Genomic DNA, 23,427 nt, shown 5'->3' with positions numbered 1-23,427 from the left:
ATGGCTCCGCACAGGTTCCTGGAGTGACCTCTTGCCCGCGCAAAGGTAATACCRGTTGTTTCACAACACACGGCCGCAGAGGATGTCTGCCCAGCGGCCACAAGCACCAGTCCAATCAGCCAAACAGCAGACACAGATAGTAGCATTAGACAGAAAGTACAGACCAAGTATGAAGAGATTAAACAAAAAATTCCAAATCAGAAGCAACATGAGCTTACCCTGTCACTGTAAGTTTAAATGCATTTCTGAGACATTTACGTTTAGGTAAAAAGTTGATACAGCTGTTTATTGGGTTTGCAGGAGCTTTTAACATTATGTCTCTTCTGAAGCTTATCAAACCTCTCCCATACAGAAGACATGCTGAACAGAAACCTGCTTGACTGTGGTTATGCGTGCAGAAAACACACCCAAACGACACACAGTACCTGGGACAATGCAAACAGTACAGGACACGCAGACATAGACATTCATCCTGGAAATCATTTTAGCCCCAAAACAAATCATCTTGCAGCARCTCAGCAGCTCTGGCCACAGACACTGTCATAGTTAATTAACAATTAAAGTGAAAGCAAGTGAAACGAGGAAAAAGTAGAACTGCAGAGTTAAAGTGTAGGCTCCAYATTTAGGAATAAAACAAAAAACATGTATTTACCTTCTCCCTGTTCTAATGTCTCACACTATTCAATGCCTGCCTGCACAGTTCAACATGCAAATCTCCAAATCAGCACTTTCCACYGAACTGTCAAAGCTCAAACGCACCTCATCAATGACTCGAGCCACCATACTTCAGCTCTCGTAGCTGTGACACACAAGCATATGCATAGTCTGTCCTGSCAGCACTGTGCTGGGGTGGTCATCTTCAGCATTAGGTGGCTGCAAAATCTTGGCTTATCACACAACAAGGTTGGCTCGTCTGCCAGCTCCCTCCATCATCACACAATATTAAAAGGCACATTCAGAAGGGCTACAGGGTTTTGTCTTTAGCAAGTACCCTGCAGGAGTCTCCAACCCGGTTAAAGTCAACAGGAACTAGAGGCTCAGTATGCTGTAAGATGAAGTCCCCAATTAATACTCCAGATGCAGGAGGGGGAGGGGGTCAATTTAGCACCAAAAACTTTGTGCTGCAATGTGTATGGTCTGAAGCAACCAAGCAAAAGGCCTCCAAAAAGAAAAATGAATTTGCCRAAGACAGGCCCCATTAGGCCTCCCTTCCGCAAGGAGGCAGCAAGATAGCTAGATCAAGTAGCTGTAATAGAGCCTGTTATTCAACAGGATGCCAGTTTTCCTCCAATCTCCTGCAAAGGTGCAAATCATTAGCAACACTGAAAGCCCACAATCCATTTTTTTTACTACAGCATGAGTAAGTAGTAAGAGTTAGAACCAGTAGATCTTGCAGAAGGAACAGAGTGATGTTTAGTGGTGTTTGACCTTCAAGACAAATATTTCTACCCTTACTCAGGGAGCACTGCCACTAACATCATAGGGAATTTGGAGGAGCAGTGCAGGACGGACCTTCAAAGAGGGTAACAATCAGCAGAATGGCATTTCCCAGTGAACAAAATTAGTCTGGTAACAGGAAAATCCTCCTTCAAACCCCCTAACAAAAAGAGACAGACGACTCACAAATACCTTCCAGTCCTCTGCGATTTACTCTTACCTCTGTGATGTTTTCTTGTATTTTCTCCTGCAGGAAAAGAACAAAATACAACTGAGATAAGAAAGCTCTAGTGGTGAGGACAAGAAAATGAGAAGGTCAGAAATCAGGAGTGATTAAGCAAAAGTCTAAGACACAGTGACTTGTGCCATGAGACTCTCCCAGACCTGACACAGCCATTCTCTTCTGCTAACCTCAGTGGCTGTTGCCACTGCCTTCCGTAGGAAAAGGAGTGTGTTTGCCTATGTGCACCTTAAGAAGCTGTCTGTACATCTTGCCTTTTTCATATAAGATAGGGTGAGCAGTGACTAAAAGAGAATGAATTAATGCTCTAGATGATTTTTAACAGGAAGGGAGAAACCTACTTCCAGAGCTAAGGGTTTTATATCCCCCTCCCCTCCAGCAAGTAAGTAGGGCCCTATTTGTGGAGGGTCTTCTAAGACACAGTGGTGGTCAGRGGCACATCTGGCCACTGTAGCCACTCAGTGCAAATCGCCCAGTTGTGGCCACAGTGGTTTTACAGCAGCCTTGCTCTATAAAGACAGCCTAGATCCTGACAAGAGTGGTGCTCTGCTCAAGCAATGCCCAGATGCCAGACCACAGGGCTTCAGTTCAGTGCAATGCACATGTCTTGGGACCTCACTGACCTCGGTCCAGGACTAGCAACAGAAAGCACAGATAAGCACAGTGATAGTACCTCTCCACCTCCCTAASCCAAGGATCCAGGCCTTCCACTATATTAATTTTTGCAATAGCTATAAATCTCTCTCTCGTTAGCATAGTAGATTTTGTCCTCTACAGCAGGTAATGGCACAAAGCTTTCAACACTCAGAGTACGCTGATAATCATGAGTCCTGCCATATAGATAGCTGCAGAGGTATGTTTGTGTGTATTTTGACAATGAGCTCTTTGTCCTATGCCAATCTTGTCTTGCAATGGCTTTGCACAATGCCGGGCAAAATGGGGCATTAATTCCAGCTGAGCTCAACAATGCCTTTGTATCRTAAAGTAAAGCTAATGATCTCAAACCTTAACAAGGGACAGGAATAAGTCTCATTGTAGACCGCGACGAGGACTGCAAGATCAACGTCCTGTTGTTGAGCCTAACGCCAACAGATGGTCCCCATTTTTTTGGATGTATAGGTAATATCATTAGAACAGGTGTACTGCTATAAACTTTCAGTTCTGCTTTTTCATCTCTGATGCTACTGCAAATGGAAAATTGTGGCTGAGTCAGATAGGCCCAAAATACTCAGAAAAGGGGTGCTGGCTGACAACAAAAGATAAAAATAATAATAATAAAAAAAAGGTGAAAAGGACTGAAGTGCCATTTAGTTCTTAATAAGAAGAATGAGTAATGTATCCTGACCAGCAAATGTTTAATCTGATATTACCTTTAGAAACTGTACTCATGCTTGTACCAGTTTCTGTATACTGACCATATTAGAATCATAAAGTCCAAGACAATAACTTTTAAAAAAAATCAGAAATATTTCATTTACACTTTACTGTGTAAATAAGAATTGCATATTTAAGCTTGAACAGATGCAACTATAAAAGAGCAAACACTCACAGCAGTATCAAGATTCCAGCTTACTGACATTCATGTTACTGACAAATATAAGTGAGAGTCTAATTGGACATATCTGACTCTATGAGAATTTTTCACTTTGGTAACAAAAGGGTGAAGAATAGAAATTCCATCTTGCAGAGATTTAGATTTGGAAGCTCTGGAAAAAACAGAACTTCACTAAATTTTCTTGCAAAAAGAAAGAAAATGCTGAAAAAAAATCCGGCCTAACCACCCACCCACCTTAATCCAGCTTGACAAAATATATTTTATGCATAAGAAATCCAAGTTTTTTTGCAATTTTTTATTTCTTCTATATAAGTACAACATGACTGTTTAAAAATTCAGATGCAGTTTCCCCAATAAGTGTTTAATGGTGTGTTTTAATATTGCCAGAACTATTTTCCCTTTACTGATCAAAGAAGAAATTTCAGTAACTTTCACACAATTTTGTAAAGTGTTTCTCTTTCAATAAAACTTCATATTCCAGCAAAGCCATATTTTATAAATTCCTGATTAGCTCAAATTTTACTATATATCCTAAAAAGGTGACCCAACCTTAGGCTGCTCTTTGCATATGCATAGTAACATCACTTTTCTGATCAGTTACACCTTTAGCACACTTTTTATTCAACAACATTTTTACTGCCTTAGAAAACTGTATTATTACAGATGACAATACTAGGGAAAGGGCATCTACCTTATCATAGGAGCTGTAAAAAATATAAATACATTTTTATTATTGTTGTTTCCACACCTGCAGTCCAATTACAGTCAAGGTATATGTATACCAAGTTAGTGATTGTGTTTGTATGCACTGAATTTGTACATTACAGTTGAAGAAGCTTGTTTATAGACTCAGTATCACTACTGCACACACATGCATTAAAAAATGYTACTAGCAGCTGCATCCATACTGCTTCTCAAGGCTTGCAATAAATCTACTGTATTCCTGTACTTTCAGCATTTCAAAAATAAAGTCTGACAATGCTACTCACCAACACTGTGAAAAGGTGCTGATAATATACAGCTGTCTTCAAATACAGCCTTTAATTTGCTTCTGGAAAAGCACACATTGTGGCCATCTACCTGTTTTAAGCTTGCAAACCAACAAGTGCACCTGCCTTCAATTAAACAAGATTATTGCAAGCAATGAAATTAGAAGCTGCCTCTTTTAAAGTCACAGCCAGAATTAATGGTTGGCTACAATCAGCAGCTATATGTGCATTAACGAGAGGAACTTGGTTGGAGCAATTAGAGATGGTCAATAAACAGCAGTACTCYGTGCAGTTGTTTTCCTACAATTTTATGGAGAGATTTTTGGAAAAGGTGTAAGGCAAGCTATTCTAGTTTTCCTCTACAGGAGGAGTCTATTCAGGGAGGACTGGATGCTAAACTGTCTTTAGCTCAGGGATAAACCTGGGAATAGAGAGTTCTTATGATCAGGCTCTAGGGAATACCCTTTTCTGACAACAAAGTCAAGCTGGCTGGGGGGAAAGAATGATAACAAGCTACTGGAGGCAGTGCTACACCTCCCTTTCTTACGGGCTCCCAGTGCTGATGTCTGCAACACGGGCATTATGATATGTGTAAGTGTAGTTTCTCTTCCTGCTACACATGTGCCATTTGAGAACTATAGCATCCATTCAACTTGTGTTACCTGTTGTTGAACGTATTACTCATGGGTCTATATTTAACTTATACTAAAAATAAATCAGAAAAAGTTAGGTTTTTTTGTTGGGGTTTTTTTGGGGCTGAATAGAATTAACAGGTGAGTCACACCAGGTAGGTCCTATATTACTAGTGTAAACTAGAAATAACTCTAAAGTTAATGCAATTACACCCACACAAGCATAGTATGAAGTCACAATCATCTGTGGTAAAAGAAGGCTGCTTTGGAGCCTAATGAAAATAACCCTAGCAAATGTTTTTTAAAGCGTATAGTTTGTAATAAGGGAAAAAAAAAGTGGTGGGTAAGACAACTTTTGAATCAAGTGAGAGGTCAGTAAGATAGTTAAGCTGACTATTTCCATATAGTCTTTTCTGGAAATGAATGAATTCCTGCTGCTGCCAGAGAAACAATAAATGCACTGGCCATACACAAAGTTAGCAATGAGATTTACACGAACAAAGTGTAGACAGCTAAACCTACAGGGGCATCCAACTCCCATGGAAATAAATAGCCATGTGGCATCTCCTAGTCTGTTTTGATGCCTGCCAGTATCTTTAAGGGCCAAGTACCTTTTCCCAAGATTACATTCCTACCTCTATGATGTATCCTTAAGCAAGTCGCTTTTTTTCCCTGTTTCCCCTTCAGACCCCTTTTCAGTTAGTTTGTTGGCTCCTCAGAGTTGAGGCTTTAGCTAAATGTGGTTTTGTACAAAAATCTGTCACAATTAGGCATAATTGTAACCCAAGTAACACTACTTTTACCTAGTTCCCAAAAGCCCTCACACTTCCAGTGTATCTAGAAGCCCAGAGATGAGCATTTGCTAGAAACCCCCAGGGAGTGTGTCTGAATCCAGTAACCATATTCTCAGGCATTATTCCACTGAGAGAAGGTGAGCGCATTAAAGTGACTGAGTAGGTATGGAGAGGAGTGAGGGCGGAGGGATTGGGGGAATTAAGCAACTCTGTCAATTGTTCTAGTTTTGCCCCATAATCACACAATTCAGAATATCTACCAGCTAAATGAATTGCTCTTTCACTCCTACACAGCCTCCAAAGAACTATCTAAATCACTTAAAGTTTTTACTCAGAATAGGGACTTGGTTAAAATGGTGTTATTCCATATTTATTTTACAGGGTTTCACATTAATGACATCTCTGCAGTATACAGGCTAAAACTGTGGGTGCTTTTGAAGTGATAGAAGAGTATGAAGTTAGGCATCCCCGGAAATTTATGCTGAAATCTAAGAGTTAATCAGTGTTACGCTCTGCTTACACATCTGTACTAGAGACCAACAGGCAATACTTGACCTTGGTCATAATCTTCAGTGGGACAGAGATCAGCATTTGGCCACTAACTCATGGACCACTGCTCAGAAGTTGAGGTACACAGAGGCTAAGTGCAGGTGACACTTTTTGGTCAGTTAGTATTCCTTAATGGAGAAGCATCAAGCAGCCGCAAGCATGTCCTTAGCCTGTTGCAGTGGTCAAACAGCTCRAGCAATTTCCTGGCTGAAGGTCAGATTCAGCACTCTTGGTGGCTTAAGCTAACCCATTTTGTTTTGCTTGGACATTGTAATGGGTTTGGAGGGCACACATGGTTAGTTAAAGCAGTTTAGCAAACCAGATGTATCTTATAAAGTCCTTGAAACTCAGTGGCCTGGGATCTTCAGTTTGTACCATGCACAAGCTCAAATGTAACACAGCAGCTGGTTTCATGTTGGTTCTGCCCTCCTTAGGAAAAGCAGGCAAAAACAGTTCAAGGCACCGAGAGGCTAGCTAAAGTAAATCTGCTACAGCAGTTTGAGAAGATATTGCCCCCAGCTATCTTGCGCAGAGCCCCAGCCATAGGTTAGCGTCCTTGCAGCACGACTGAGGGACACGCATGTGTCCCTGGGCACCTGCTGCTTCAGCGCAAAGGTCAGCATTTTGGCTTAAACTGCCAACAACGGTGGCTTTAAGTAGCTAAGGTATATTCTTTATTGCCTGCTCCATGGCAGAAACAGAGAAGCCAAGAAAAYTGCCAGGGGCATTAACTTCTCCAACTGAAGCAGGGAGGTTTGCTTGAGCTCACTTCCAGGACCATGATTTTTGTCACTGACATCAAGAGAGCTGATGGAAGCGACAGGCAGAGAAAGGAAAGCTGTTGTCTGTAGGGGGACATTTTACAAGCTACTTCTTCAGGAGAACCACAGATTTTAGAGAAAATGGAAATGGCTGCACGTGCAAATAATTACAAAGAGTCACCCTCTCCTTGAGGGGAAGGAGGGACTCTTCCTCTTCTACATTTAGAAGTTTTATAATTAGCATGTTTAAGATATGAGTGGGAAGTTGACACTCATTTTGTTGTTAATGGAGTAGGTCCATTAACAAAAGCACCCAGCAACATCCCAATTATAATATTAGAGTCCCATCATGTTCATAGCTCATGTGAGCCACAACTGCTCATCGTTTCTCTGAATGAGCTCTTCAGAGAAGCCTTTCAGAAACGCAGAGAGATAAAGCAAAATGATCATACTGAAACATCCAGCCCATAATACAAAAATTCTTTTTTTTTTCCTCCTGCCAGAGCTGGGCTTCTCGTGGTAGAATAAGTGCTATGATAACATTGCTATAAGCTTTATTTCATATCATTGCTTATCTCATTGTTTTGCTAAATATGCTAATATATGAGACAAGAGTCTCTACAGGTCAAACATAGTAGGTTTTTCCTGCTTTTTTGTTACTTGTAGGTAACTCAACAGTTTTATCTGATATCCCTTCCTTCCTGTTTTCTCTAAGAGCAGACTATGATGCATGTTTATTGCTTTGGYCCCCAAATCCTTCTAATTTATTGGTGCAGATTTGCCCAGATTTTCTCTGGGTGGCCACGTCCAAGCCCAGGATTAAGAGCATTTCCCAACTCCCCAGTGCAGGTGCCCTCCCTGGCCATATCACACTGGCATATCAGTCTGTAACCTGGATGTGCTCCATACCCCCACGCATTGCTCTCCAGGGTGGTGGTGGGGGAACCAACCAGGCTGTTCAGATAAAGCAAGTTCTTCAGACTGACAGGATCACTTAAATTGGAAATTTTCTCTCCCAGCAGCTCAGTGTTGTGATTCATGCAGAGCATACCAATTAATTGTCATCATCACAGCATTAGTGATGTATTTACACTACGTTGCCAAAGCTGACATTAGTAACCATGTATAAATCAATTCACAAACATTAAATCCCACAGCACAGACTATGGGACAGCATCTGTCAAATTTCAAGATCCTGTGGGAGCACTGACCAGAACTCAGAAATATATTGAGGTTGCCAGACTTCGACGAGTAGGATACCATCAACTGCTATTGGTTTTTCAGTTCATTAACTGAAACAGGAAGACCAATTTTCTTGTTTTATGCTCTCTCAAGTTAACAACAAATGTAATTTATTGTTTCTTTTATACAGGCTGTTTACCAAAATACTGTGCTAAGCTAAAAACAACATAATCACAGAGACTAATAACAGCAGGAGAGAAGAAATACTAAGAAGTGGGTGAGGAAGGAAGAACAGATTTCAGCTGGTACTTAAAATGTGATGGTTTATGTGAGATTCTAAAAACAAGAAGATTTGCTTTAAATTAGACCCTGAACTGCATGGGACCAAGTGAAATCATGAGACAATGATGCAGTTATTTTTCTTATTGTAAATAGATTATTAGTCTGCGTGCTCTGCAGCACGGGCACTTGCGGTACAGGTACGCAAGACATGAAACCTTCAACGCTTGAAACAGGCATAATGATTTCAGCAGAGACRGACAAGACAGTGCAAAGGGACATCAGATCTACAGCCAAAACAAATGAGAGAAGAAAAATGTGTGAAATCTTGGAAACAAGAGGTACTGGTACAAAGTAGAGATGAAGCTTGTGTCACAAGCATGCAATCACTTTTCTCAAACTACATGAAAATATCTGAAGGTCAGAAAACATCCTCATTGCTTTTGTACAAAGAAAATACTATTTTGATAAATTTTAGTTTAGCTGGCTGGCCAGTGGCTTTCATCGCTGTAGCTATTAAGTTTTCTAAACAACTAGGCAAACAAGAATTCTGAGAAATATCCAACTTCACATCCATAAGGGATTGCAACCAGTATGACATAAAAAGGATGGATGGATGTCTCTCGCATGGCCTCTGCTTCTTGCCTTTTGCAAAGATAGCTCTCCTACTTGTGGCTTATCAACCAGTTTCCCATTTGGTTATTTTGGTTCTAATGTGTTTCTCAAGCCCACAGGAAGTATACCTGGAGAGGCAATTTCTTAAAATTCGTGTAATAGAAAAGCTGCTGTAATAGCATAACTAGTGAGAAATAACTTCACTAAGACCAGACAGAGCCTGTAAGTGTTACRGGTATAATCTGAGTGAACTGACATTAGCACTAAACTATTACTATATTCTCTCGTGAGAGTTCAGGACCTCAGCTTGCACTCAAGCCCAAAATTTTCGATCATCCACACTGCTAAAATGGTGGTCACTAATTCACTAGTAAAACAGGGATTCAAGTGTGGGGAGGAGGAAGGAAGGAAGGAAGMAATGGGAGAAAGTATAGAGGGAATCATCCTCAACACCTGCCCATACAGATAATGAAGACGCATGATGACAATGAAGATGGGCTTGAGCTATTTGGCACTATACCTTCAACCTGAAGCTTGATCTCAGCTCCCAAGGTTAGTGTGAATGCAGCCCTTTCTCCACTTTGGGTAAGGAGGGTAGTGTAGGACCCCATATAGCTATAATGTTTTTCTCCAAACAGTGGTATGTGAGAGGTAYGGCAATGAAAAGTATTTTCTTTTCTGACAACATAAATAAGGTCTGTGATCAAGTGTCATGATTTTATTTAGCTCCATTTTAATGAAGGGCAACTATGGCTTGCCCAGTCTTTGAAAAGCAGAACTGTCAATCAGAAGAGGAAAGTAACTGCTACATATCTTTTCATAGCACTACATAAGACACACACACCCCAAATGACAAAAGAAGTAGTAAAGGCGAAGTTTACTCAATTGGTCTGCATCAAATACTGTACATATATGAGGGCTAAAGGAGGCTTCAGCAAGACAATCTGAAATACAGGGATCTGCAAGGAACACTGGAAACCCTAAAGGGAGAGCCAAGCGATCCAGGTTTGTCACTGAGATGTCGATAAGGCCAAATCAGAAGGGAAAATTCAATACAGAAATAAACTGGACCTGAATTTTTATATGTTGGTATCTTAACTCCAAAGAAAAAGTCAATGAAATTTGTAGGAGGGCTTCTGAAAACAGTTTCATTCATTTAGATTTTGTACAGAGCCAGTATAATTATTGAAATCTTGAAGTTCTTTCTCTAGTTTTACTCAGTTTTCCATCACTCCTCATGTAAAAAATCCTGCCATTGCAGTTGGTATGGATTAGCTGAGGAAAAATACTAAGTAAGAAAAATGGGCCTGTTTCTTAAGATCTAGCCCTTTTGAAAAGAATGAGCTATTGCTCATTCTGCTTTTTTTCACAACAAGCAAATTCTCTTGTGCTTGATACACATCACTCTCATGAAAAGTATGCATACTCATAAAAATTCTGTTACAGGTAAGTACTTTTCAGGAGAATAAAGTCTCAAAGTCTGCCAAAGTCAGAAAAGAATATAGAGCCATCCTCAGTATTGCTCTATTTTTGGTTAAAAAAGAAACAGAACTGTCAAGCCACCAAAATGTATGACCTTTGCGTAAGTACTATTTGAAAAAGATATATGTATTTAGTCTGACCAAGTGTTACTTTGTAGCTGGCCAGTCAAGATGACTTATGGAACRTTTGGCTCCAAAATAAAGGGGATGACCTGCAAAGCACAGGATGGGTGGTACTTGAACATGCCTATTTTGTAGCCTCTCCCACTGGAAGAGATTGTGACACTCACTGCACAATGGGCTCGGAGGGGCTGGGAGGGAAGAATATCTCCCTGCTACTCTGAGTGTAGATGTGCTTCATATTGTGTTCACTTGGCAACACTGACCTCCATAAGTGGGATGCTGCTTCCTTGCTATTACRATGTCTCAGAAAAGGCTGCATATACACAATCTTTCCTGTACATCCTTTAGTTGTATCCTGTTCATTTTCCTAAGAAAAGAGCTTTTGAAAACAAGTCATATCAACAATGAACGTAATAGGGAACAGTCTCTTTTGGAATAAGGCAAAGAAGAATTTTGCAGAGCACACACAGTGGCAATATTTATGTATCACGTATGTTCAAGGCACATAATACTGTTTAGCTGGAATCCCATTCCTCCAGTGCAAAAAGCTGCCTGAGACCCTCAAAGAAACAAACACACAGAGATTAAAACTTTATTTTAATCAGTGGCACTATGTAAAATGAATATATTCAGCTTCTGCAGGAGCCAAACAGACAGCTGTCCAGTTTGTTTCATGCAGGGCGGCTCTGTGATTAGTTGCAGCAAGCACAACGATGGGGAGGGGGGAATCATTGTTCATACCCTGGATTAAATATCAAGACAGGAAACATGGACTGGAATTACATCAGACCAGACCAGCCACGTGCATGAAGTCACCAAACAAATCTGCATCTTGCCCTAAGCTCTAGTAAATCTATCAGACTGTTGCTTGTTATTGTTTCCCCCCCATGCTTCCTCCCCCCGAACACAACCCACCCTCTCTGTCTGCTGCTAGACAGCTGGTGTGACGCAGAATTTTAAATCTCATGTTTTTGTGCCAGGCCCTCTCCTGACTCCGGGTTACAGACTGAAACACTCAGATTACTGTTTAACAAGCCTAAACATGGGGTGAAAAATTTGCTGCACAAAGATGCAGTGTTCCCTTTCCAAAATAAGGTTCGCTTCCCCGTCCCCACTCCCCAGCTCCCAGCCACCCCCTCCTTCAGCACACTGACAGTTCTTTAAAATGACTCACGGCTGTCAGTGAGATTACTCTGGGCAGTGAGGGAAGGACTGCTATTGTCCTGATGGTGCCTTCTCATTAACAGACCAAATACTAAAAGTCATTCTTAGGAAAAGGCAACATTTAAACTTCTTGTGAACAGCTGGCGCTCTTGTGGGCTATCCCACCACTCTGTTTTTCCAGGAAAAGTGACATTATACAGGGAAGCAGTCTGAACACGGATGTGCCTTTGAGATAGCCAGCAGAACCTGTTTACAGAGGAAAAACGTCTTCACGGAGGGTCCTTAGTGCTCAACCTCCTTGTTTCTGACCTGAGATATTGCCCAATGCAGTGGTGCTCAACACTCCCAGCAGACTGTCTCCAACGCTATCGCCAATATTTAAGTGTAACAGTAGTGATATTTTTTCTGTAGATAGATGCCTATCTTTCCATCCCCCCACAGCATGAATGACATCGTGTGGTAACACAAAAATGACTACTGAATTAGGTATGATGGCAGAGTTAAGGAAGAGAGAAAGGATGAGAGTCTGCAACTCCCCTCCACCAGGGTCTGCAGCTCTGAAAAGCTGTCCGGTTCCCTGCATGCTGGGAGTGAGGAACCGCTCTCCACACAGGTGGGAATCTGGGGAGAAGGAAATGGGATGGACAGGTGGATGGATGCTAAAAGTCTTTTAGCACACATACTGAGAATTGAGAGGTCTGTGAGAGATTTCTGTTATTTAAGCCCTACTCCACACTGTCACCAACTGTCTCACAAGCTTTTAGATGCTGCAGCAACTGGGAGGGAGAGRTGGGAAGGAGGTTGCCCAGAGAGGTTGAGTCTCCTTCTCTGAAGATATTCAAAGCCTGCCTGGATGCARTCCTGTCCAATATGCTCTAGGTGACYCTGCTTGAGCAGGGGCGGGTRGACTAGATGATCTCCAGAGGTCCTTTCCAACCTTAACAATTCTGTGATTCTGTGAGGGGATAACTTCAGAAGACTCAGATTTAAAGATGTATTTAAATAAGCAAACCCTACTGTCTTTTCCACATGCCAGGTGTTACAGTTGTGAGAGATGCTCTAGTTCTTCAAGTTTGGCTCCTTTAAGGGAGGAGTCAAGTTCCCTGCACTCTGGCTGAGAAGAGGAGCAGAACTGCCTCCATAAGGTGAAGGATATTCAAAATATGTTTGATGTTTCCTAGATTTTGAGGCTAGATGGGACCATTATGATAATTTACTCTGAGTTACTCAGCAAATTTGCATAACTCAAGAACTTCTTTCTTCTCCATTTATGAGCACGTGTCTTTACTGCAGTCAAGGTAATCAGAAGTAGGTCTTACAGAGATCACTGAGCATTTATAAGAGAGCCTTTCACTGCAAAGCACTTTAAACACATACTCTGTACAATGACTTCACCTACAGATCAAGTCATAYTGCATCCAAGTCAGTAGGCTCCCCGCACAACATAGGACATAGGGAAAAGAAAAATGAATCTCCAGGCTTAGCTAATAGCAAYGATAGGAGAATTTTGATTGATGTTACAAGAACATGGCCCAGACACCAAAGAAARTTTTCCCAATCCTCTAAAAAGCAATGTAAAGGATCCCAAAGGAGGGACTCTCATTCATGTAACGGAAGACATACTCAGAAACTGACACAGAAATAGTGTTTTGTACAGTATTTATTACCAGTAGTATTCTTGCAACACATAGGCTTTTCTTCAGGGTCCCCCTTTAGAATTTTAGTGAGGCCAAAATACCATGCTACAGATTGAGCACAATTTTCAAATGCCCTTAAAGGCAGCCTTGTCCCCACGATTTTCAGCAAGGCTCAAAGTCCTAAATAACTTGTATATATATTATGCTATAAGCTATTTTAATCAGTGAGTAAATAAAACTAACAAATGTTTATACGTAGGGATCTGAGAGAGAACTCTCAGAATTACCTGCATTCTTTCCCTCATCTTCTTTCTTTTTAAGCTGTCTCTAGTTTTCCCCTCCACCCTCTTTATGAGTCAGTATACTCTTTTGTATATGATCTCCCAGTTCTCCCCACCCAGCCTCAACCCCCACAGCTTCCTCTTCTTTCACTTTCCAACCTCCACCGAAAAAAAGAGAGCTTTCCAGTCAGACTGTAGCTGTCCCTGCTGCATCAGTATGTGTACAGGAGCATACTTAAAATGTGAATTCCGCCTTTTTGCTTAGCAGAAACCAGTAACTGCTTACTGCTAGTGAATCCCAGAAAACCAGCTGCTCCACAGGAGGCAGGGGAGGAAGTGTGATCTGAGCATCATTTACAGCAACCATCTGAACTGTTCAGCCTTGTGAGGGAGTTTATGCTCTACTTCTGCTCCTCTGCCCTTGGATGCTCCCAGCGGCTTGTGCCGTGAGCTCTGCAGGGACTCCCTGCATGCCACAGCTGTAGCTAAAGGGCTCTGTACAAACTTAGCTGTTAAAATGACACAGATCTTGTGTTTAATTTGTGCTAATCTTGGTGTTGAAATGAGATTTGCGCCAAGCTGGGATTCGTGCTACAGATGGATATTGTGCAATTTTCTAACTTGGCTAGGAGTTTTGTGCATGAATAGTATCTGTCCCCGGGAGTGTAAGAAATCGTCCCTGAAATGATGACAGAGACCTACTAATAGCCATTCCTAGTGTCACATTAATAACAAATTGACTCCACAGCTTGACAGATATGTAAGAAAAAGCACAGAACATATCATACATGTCTTATACACCTTAATAAATAAATTCTTTCCTGAATTTGTCTCCAAGAATGATTACGACAATCCTTTCCCTCTGCACGCCTGAGCTCGCATGAGCTTCTCTATCCAGCATTACCAATTACTAGGCATGGAGGTCCTCCCAAAGAAGATGCGGCAGCCTGGCGTGACATGAATAGGACTCCTTGGCATAGGCACAGCATTTCAAACTTCCTCTCGACAGTCAAGTAGAACTAAGGTTCTCTGGGAGCTCTGCACCAGCCCCTATGGACAGTAAAATTCTAAGATCTCCRAACTGGATATTATCGATTTCTGAGAGAAATCCTGATTCCACTGGTCAGTCASCTGAGTTTTACAACCAGTTTCATCAGAGTTTGAGCTGCTACCTTAATCTATTACAAAATTTTGACTTTGTTAGTTTTGCTTTAATCCCATCTTCAAAATGAATCCACTTTTCAAATATCCAAGAAAACTGCACACAGCTTTTGGTTGAGGCCTGAAGCAGTACTGAGCCTGCTGGAGGAAAGACTATTCCTCAGCTATAATTTGGAGTTAAGCACAAAGCTGGGCTCTAACACTGTCAGAGAAAATTTTGCAGTGTCAGGGAGTAAACAACTTTTCCCAAGCCATCAATTACTTTGAAAACATAACTTTTCAAAGAAAAGAAAAACAAATGCTCCAAAGACCATGAGCTGGATTCTAACTTCATCCATGCAAAAGCATTGGTATCAATGAAGTCATTCTTCCTCCTATTTACAGGACAGTTCATGAGATCAAAAATAGGCTTATGGATCCAAACAAACCTTTCTAGAAAACCTCTGATTTACCCAAATCCCCAGTGTTCTGAGAGTAATTCACATCTGTAAAGGTATGCTTCACGACTGATACAGTGTTTTAATAGGTCAGCCCTAATACATGAACCTCAGTCTTTCCTCATCCACCAGCGGAGATAAGAGCCAGAAGGTTTCTAGTATGTTGCAAGGACTGAAGTGAGGTTTTGATGGCACAAGACAAGGAAGAATGGAACAAGAAAATCTCACATGCAATTCAGGAAGAAAGAGAAAAACCCTAAATAAATATCCTTTCAAAAGCTGAGTTGAGTTTAATATAGTGCTTGAATCCACCAAAAGCTGGCAGATTAGGAGATGAGCTGGCCTCACAGCCTTTAAAACACACACATACACACACACACACACACACATGCACGCACATGTAGAGGATTTTTTAGTGCTGTCTTCCATCAGTTTTTATTTCTTTTATGTACAGATTCCTATCCTACCGACACATTTTTAAAAGAGAATTCCAGAAAGAGACTCTTATTTTCCCTTTGAGCCAAAGTTTAAATTCATATTCCCCAAAATAACCTTTTTCATATCCTTGTTTTCTATGCAGGATTGCAAGCTTTATAGCAGTGATATTTGAAAAGCACTGAATTTAATATTACAAAAGGAGCCCCTTTCTTCTACTACAGACCATGGTCGTCTTTTTATAACTGCTGAAATAAATAATTGCTTTTTAGGCTGCAGGTATGATTCATTTGTACTACTTCCAGAAGAATAAAAGCTTTTTTTATGATTATGGTAAAAACCAGAGAGTGTATATTATTTTTTAGTCAACATTTTAGTATTAAACATGAAGTCTTCTCTCTTTTGTTACCTACAGGACTCATTTATTGATTTAAGATTCAAATAAAAGTCACTGGATGGAACAAACCAAATAAAGGACTGAGGCAAAATTTATCACAGTTTACTGAATTACTACACCTCCAGACACCTTACTTCTTAATTAACTTTTAAAGTTTCTGTGCTCCAATTTATTAAAATGTATTTCCAACCCTGTCCATTTTTCAATCATAAGATTGGCAATTGGCAGCATCTCTCCTGTTCCCATTGCTCCTTCAAAAACTGTAACGTGGACCATATGAAGCAAGCTGTTATRGGCTCGTTAAATGGTCAAATTCAGTTCTTCAGTTTACAGGGAGAAACTTTTTTTTAGATCAGCCAGACCCTGACAAACCTTAAAACTAGTCCAGTTGCTCACCCAGACTAAGAATTTAGAGGATCATGCTGGAACACTGCCATCTCTAATACATACATAGCACCCATTTTCTAACCTTCTTACTCTTTTAGGAATCACATCTCTATCTTCCATTCCCTSTATGTACCCAATTCCACCTTCAGTGGCAATTTGAGGAACACAGGACAAGTAAAATATAGAAGAAGAGGCCTAAGGAGTAGTTTCCTGACATGGTTCTCAGACAAACAACCCCTGTCTATGCTCATTAGGGAAACCAACCTAGAAACAGGGTAGCAACAGCTGTATTTAAATATGGTTGAAGCTAGCTCAGTTCTGCTTCCAGGGTGAACAGGGCTTTAGTTTAAACCTAGACTCTCAGGAGGTTCAGGAAGACTAGAAACAAGACCAAAGACAGCAGGAGTGCCTCTCTCACCTCCGGAAAGAAATTAGCATATTCATATTTTCCACTTGAAAACTGACTAATTTACACATTTCCTAACAAAGTGGTGCTTTCTGAGGGGCTTTTTTATCCTCTGCTATCTGCTGCCAGCTAAAATATTTGGGGACAAAGCCCACTGTGTAGAGAACGCTTCTGGATTAAAGGGAGCTCTCTGTTTCCCTGTTTATGATGGCTACATAAATGAAAATGAAGTAGATGATAGGATACTGTCACTGGGAGTGACATTTTTCAAATAAGAAAACTTAGAAATACTGTAAAGCATACACAGATAAGACAGGGAAACAGATAAGTGAGTGGTGGCACTTTAACGCTTTCTAAATTGTCTTCAGTCACTAAGGCTCCATGTTTTCCCATTGAAATCACTTGCTGCTTCACCATTTATTTCGAGTAAAACCGGATTTTGTATAAAGGTCTGCATTTGGACCTCTTCAGTGCTAATAAGATTCACAGTGCTTTGCAGAGGAAGTTGAGGGAATACCCTAGGTGCTGAAATACCCTTCCTGACTCTCCAGCAAAACCATGAGGTTTTCAAAGATATTGATTTACATGTGTTTCTATTTTCTTTCCCCTTCAGATTTCTTGAGCCAACTGTACATCGACAGGTTTGAGCAGGAGGCTCTGAAGAATGAGGTCAAAGTCATGCATCCCATTCGAGTCATAGTTCAGAGATGGCTGCTATTTGTAATTTCATCTTTGGCAGCATGAGGAAGTGCTGCACTGAGAATGCAGGGATTTGTGATGAATTTAGCAATTTAACATTATAATCCAGCTATTGGGAAGAAGGTTAAAGTCAATCTTCTCTCCTGTCCTTCTGCAGTGCCTAAAGCATTGCAGGGGAACCAACAGATTCTAGTGATGTTGGTAATTATGTATTAGATAAAAAATCACTGTTTTATTTTTCTGCACACGAACAACCAAGGAAACTAGACAGAAAATAACTTCATGGTGGGTCTTCAGCTGCCCTAAACCAGCACAGCTCTGTTGAAACTAGTGGAGTCCTTTGGCTATATGTCTCTGCATTCTTAAATGCCATCGGAAATGGATTATCCTAGCGCTGAAAAGAACTTCAGTGTTTTTACTATGTTTGAGAAACCAGGAGGTAACTGAAGCCACTTCATGGAGTTTCAGGAGACCTAATTGACATACGGGAACGCACAGTCTTTCAATGAGCAGTCTAAGTGCTAAAACTAAATGCCCCAACACAGCCACCACTGCTCGTACTTGCCTAAAGAAACTGCCAGACTGAAAAGCAATCATACAATCACGTTTCAAAATCTGGTCTCTGAGCTCTGACCCTACCAGTGCTCTGTAATAGGTCCAGTCTAATCTTAACTGATATATTTGGTAGGGCAGAAAGCCCTCTGTTTAAGAGAGTTATTAGTTATCATAAGAGAGTGCAGAATGGATTCATAAGTAATTCCTGTGTACATAGTGTTCAAGCCCACAGCTGAATTGGTTGCCCAGAGGGGTTTTTTTGTTGCCAGAAAGGTTATGGAGTCTCCATCCTTGGAGATATTCAAAAGCTGTCTGAACACAGTCCTGAGCAACCTGCTCTAGGTGACACAAAGACTCACAGTTCCTGCTTGCCTTTATTCAGAAAACACAGCCGTATGCATGCTACTTGAGCAAAGGGGATGGACGAGATGACCTCTAAAGGCCCCTTCCAACCACAACTATTCTGTGATTCTGTGAATAAGGAGAGTTTGAGCAGGGCTGTTGCTTAAGAGCAAGCCACTTGAATCCCTTTTCTGTCAGAAGTAGCTGTGGAGAGCCATAAACAATCTGTGTGTCCTTCAGAAACACAGTGTCTTGCAGGCTGAGCTTGTCAGCCTTCATGGGTGAACGCTGCCTGGGAATAACAGGCAACTGTTCAAAGGCARGCCCCCATATAAGGAAACAAATGGACATCCCCATGCCTGAGCAGCAGCCAAGGAACTGAAGAGAGCTGCTCCTCAAAACATGCTCAGCAGATGGAGTGCATGCGTATACCAGCTGTGTGCAGAGGCAGTTGGCAGCCCATCAGTAGCCAAGTAGCATGTGCGTGTGCATGCGTGTGCGTGCGCATGCGTGTGCACGTTTGTGTGGGAATGGGGAGGGCTGAAAGGAGGAAGGGCAGAGGATGGTGGAGAGATACCAYGTACACACAGGGGCCCTCCCAGGAGGCAGGCAGCTCTCAGTCAACTGAGAGGGGTAGCCCATAAGCAAGGCATATTTAGTGTTTTCTGTTACTGTTTGAGCAGGAAAGCGTACAGGCTGATGCAGAAAAGCACACACAGGAGTCCTAAGTCCCTGTGGGCTGTGCTGTCACAGTAACAGAGTCTCAGTGCAGGCTTCTGCCCAGGACCTAATGTGTTTTAGGACCTAACACCACCTGGGCTCTACAGCATGCACTTTTTCCATGTACTCCACAACATTTCTGCCCATTCCTCCAAGTTTTGCCTTCTGCTTTCTCATGCTTTGTGTGGTTTGCAGTGAGGCTRGCGAGCTTAGAGGTATTACTACAGGAATGACTAAAAGGAGTTAATGTTTCCTACCACAACGTTTCCTCAAAATATGCTCCCGCATTCTTCTGCATGTGGCTTTTCAGGTGCATGAATCCTCCATTCTTACTACCAATATGTGAGATACGCATGAAGAGAAATAAAGCTGCTCCAGTCCGATTCATTTATGATGATGATGAAACTCAAAAATTGGTCCATTTCTGCAAGGGATCGGTTGCAGGGCAAATCAGCATTTATTCCCAGGGGAGATGGTACCCTGATGGCTGCATGTCCACTACATAACAGTGGTCCCAAGTGAGCTTCTGCAAGGAAAACTCTGGAGTAAATCCCTCACTGACATTCTGACTCAACATACAAAGAAAGGGCAAGGCTTTCAGTTCTCGACTTTCAAGATTTTCCCCAGTGATCTTCATATAGCTCTAATGGTACCTTTGCACAGGAAACAGCTTATTGAGAGACCTTTCCTGAATGTTTACTAATAATAAAACACTAAAAGATCCTTTTCTGAGCTGTGCTTAAATCTAAATTAATATCTAATAGGCCATGTATAAAAGATGACATTTATTTCATAGATCTCTGCTTTGTGATACCCAAATAAATATTTTGTCACAGATGACTTATTGCCCAGTGAGGCAATTTACCACACTCACTTAAACCTGAGAAAACATCATGGGTCCATTGACTTGATTCTCTTACAAATTGCTGCACAGAATCATTAAGTCATGAATATGCATATGTCAAGTAAAAACATTTCAGAAATGTTACTGTTTGTGGCTTTTATTCTTAGGCAGCAAAAACCGATGAAATCTGTGTATGGCCTAAGGACCACTGCCTCATACTGCTATGCTTACAAAGCAACCAGGCTGCTCTGACCAATAAACTGTGTTAGACAGCTACATAAGGAAAAGGAGAAGGAAATCCTTCCAATCTACTCCAGAGGCAAATTCACTATCTTGTCTGGCTCTTATAGCAACATATGACTCATGTCGCAACAGACACCTTGGCTGCAGCCTCTCAAAAACCTGTCCTTTGCACAACATCCAAACAAGCTCTCTACTCCTTGAAAATATACACTTCATGCCCAAGCCTCCAAAAGCAAATCATCCTGTGGGACAGAACTGTACCAGGTGCACTCCAGAAAAGCCTTTGCCAGATTTGTTAAAGCAGAAAATATACTAAATTATGGGAGTCTATAGAAAGCCTCAGCTTAGCCTTCCCTTTGTGCCCTTTGGGTTTCCACTGCGTTCAAGCCAAGCAGGCTGAGATAGGGCAAAAATTAAAAGACTCCCATCCCTGCCCCCTAGGAAAGCTAGATATTGATAAAGGTACTGAAACAGGAGTCTGGTTTGCCCCCTGAGTCCCTGCGAGTAAACACGCCACTGGTGCAGGAGCGGGGAGAGGAGGAAAGTACCAGTGTCCCTGTAGGTGAAGTCCCACCAAGGAGATATAAAATCCAACGCTGTGCCTGCTGARTGTCTATATCGTCACAGCCTTTCTCATTTAAGAAGTGGTGTCAGGATCAAAGTACTTATTGGGTATGGTATCTGTCATGAAATTAGTTCAACTGGTTACAGCATGGTAATAATGCCAAGGTTGCAAGTTCGATCCCAGTACGGGCCACTCGCTTGAGGGTTGGACTAGATGATCTCCAGAGGTCCCTTCCAACCTTACCGATTCTATGATTTCTACTTGCTGCCAGCCTGCAATTCCTGAGGCAGTTTCAATTGGCAGCATGCTCTTTTTCACTCTCTATTCAACTCTGTCCTGGTAGCACAGTTCTGCCTTCTAACTAATTCCTGTGTTATACAGCTCTTGGTGTCCCAGAGGTGGTGGAGAGAGATTCCTATATACATCTTCTCCAGTAGTATTTCATCTCTCCACAATGAGCACCTTRTTTAAAAGATATCTAAATGTCTGTGCATATACGCACATTTTTTTACACATATAGAGATGCATAAAACAGATAAGAAAAAACATGAAACATGATGCCAAATCTCAGTTTGTAACCGATTTGTGTGTGCACACGTCAGCAAACTAAAAGCCTGTATGTGATTGGAAATGGAAAATCTTCTACAGTCTTTAATTAGAGCAGAACACATTTCAGTTTTCATCTTGTGATCAAGAGTTCTACAGAAAATCAATCTCTTCTTCAATCTCTTCTTCAGGCAAAGAAATATTGAAACTCAAAAGGAAAAACTATGCATTTGTTACACACACACAATGCCAACACAGAGGGCTGTATGGAAAAACAGCCTGAGGTTTGGTTACTGCATATCTAGAAGTCTGACAGTTTCTCCAAATTTCCGAATTTCAGACCAGAGTTGGATATACAACATGCAATCACTGCCTGGTACTAGCAACAGGAGAGCTACTGAGCTACAGTCCTGTTGAAGAGCTACCCATGAACTTCAGGTGTAATCTGAATTAGCACGCTGCCGTAGTCCCTATTAGACAGAAATTCAAGGACTCCTAATGCTACAGCGTGGCAGAGACTTGAAAGTAAGAGCGTTTGTTTTGAGTAGCTGTTCTATTTGGAAAGCTTACAAGACAGCTGTCATCCAGTTTGATTAAGTTCCTTCACAAAACAAGCTTCCTGGAGTGACGCCTTGAAAGAAATACATATTCATGCATGCCTTTTAAACTGCTTGGAGTCCTGCAGAAGAATTGGATATGCTTTACAAATATGCCATCACTGCTCATACAAAATGACGCTCGAAGAGCAGCTCAAGTTTAACTTGGACCCGTTGATTTTTAGTTATTAGCTTACTCCTATGTTTTCTTGGTTCCGCTATCTCCTAATCTCCTTGTTCCCTTCCTTTCCCCTCCCCATTGAGGACTGAAATTTTAATAACTCTAATAACATGAGGCTGAAGCGGGGCGGGGGGGGGAGAAAATAGTTTCAAACACAGAGAAGGATGCAGCTTCATACGGTAAGCCTCCTCTTTGGCTTGCACAAAAACTGAGGGACAAATCAATGCTCTGCAGCCAATAATGGATCTTACTGCTTGCTAACAGTCTTTTTTGCATACTGAGACTCTAGACTCCAGATATTGACCCTAAATAAACTACACAACCTCTACAGTCTATAAACTTTTACTTTATGCAGCTCCAGTCCTCCCTTGAGCACAGGTACTTTTTTCCTGCTCCGGAGGCAGTGTCTCATCCTTTCATAGCACATCGGACTTAAAATAGATGTATAAATTAATAAATACAATCTGATCTGCGGAACATGGATTTGCTGCCATCACAAGCACTGTTAGAGATGTTTTCCAGCGGTGCTTTCGCTGCTTATTTTGTTCTTGTTAACTATATCAGTGCCAGAAATTGTGCACATTTACAGTAAAGAAAGGTCCCTTCTGTATGGTGCATCTAACAGCAAGATTATCAGAAACAGAGGATCCAGTTAAGTACAATTCAGGCTCTTACAAAACTTTTCCAATAGAGCAACTAAAGTAATTAACATCTCAGTAACGGCTTGTATCTTACAGTGCCTCATTAATGACATTTCTACACTCCCACTAGAAAGCGTTAGTTCAGTGTAACAGACAGTTTAATTTAAGGAAGCAAATAGCTATCTTGCTAGAATTAAGTCGCTGTATTTATGGAAAGCAGGTGTGGAAACTCCTGGGTGATTTTAAAGGTACCCGCAAGAAAGGAAAAACGAAGTACTACAGTAATTTTGACAATGGGAGGAAACAGAAGAAGGATATATTAAAAAAAAAAGAGAGAAGAAAGAAAAGTATTACTTACAAGCCTCGGAGACGAAGCCAGATTTTCTCTATTTGCTCCGGCTGCAGGTATTTGAGAGAGTTGCTCTCAAATTCTTCGATTTCCTTCGTGGGCGACTCCATAGCTGCAGGTGATCGCTCTGGTTACAGCTCGGAGAGGACGGGCGCTGCCTGCCCGCCTGCCCGCCCCGCCGCTCGCGCTGCCCGGCGCAGCCG

At 41.4% G+C, this 23,427-nt stretch overlaps 1 protein-coding gene across 6 annotated transcripts in view; it reads right to left on the bottom strand.

Annotated features, from left to right (window-relative positions):
- The window catches only part of PDE1C (phosphodiesterase 1C), a 359,821-nt gene that overhangs the window by 234,026 nt on the left and 102,368 nt on the right, over window positions 1-23,427 (bottom strand). For 2 of the 6 annotated variants that reach the window (XM_085304000.1, XM_085304017.1), the window contains exons 1-2: window positions 23,234-23,421; window positions 1,658-1,684 (exon numbers count right to left, since the gene is read on the bottom strand). The exons of the other annotated variants lie outside the window; for them this stretch is intronic. In XM_085304000.1, coding sequence (XP_085160126.1) covers window positions 1,658-1,684; window positions 23,234-23,334 — 128 coding nt within the window. In that variant the 5' untranslated portion in view covers window positions 23,335-23,421. Of the gene's footprint in view, window positions 1-1,657; window positions 1,685-23,233; window positions 23,422-23,427 lie in introns of those variants that run through there. 6 annotated transcript variants of the gene reach the window in all.

Source organism: Rhea americana, unplaced genomic scaffold (genome assembly GCF_003343005.1).
Source record: "Rhea americana isolate MKP2758 unplaced genomic scaffold, rheAme1 scaffold_100, whole genome shotgun sequence".
NCBI classification, from domain to species: Eukaryota; Metazoa; Chordata; class Aves; order Rheiformes; family Rheidae; genus Rhea; species Rhea americana.
This window is presented reverse-complemented; position numbering and strand designations above follow the sequence as displayed.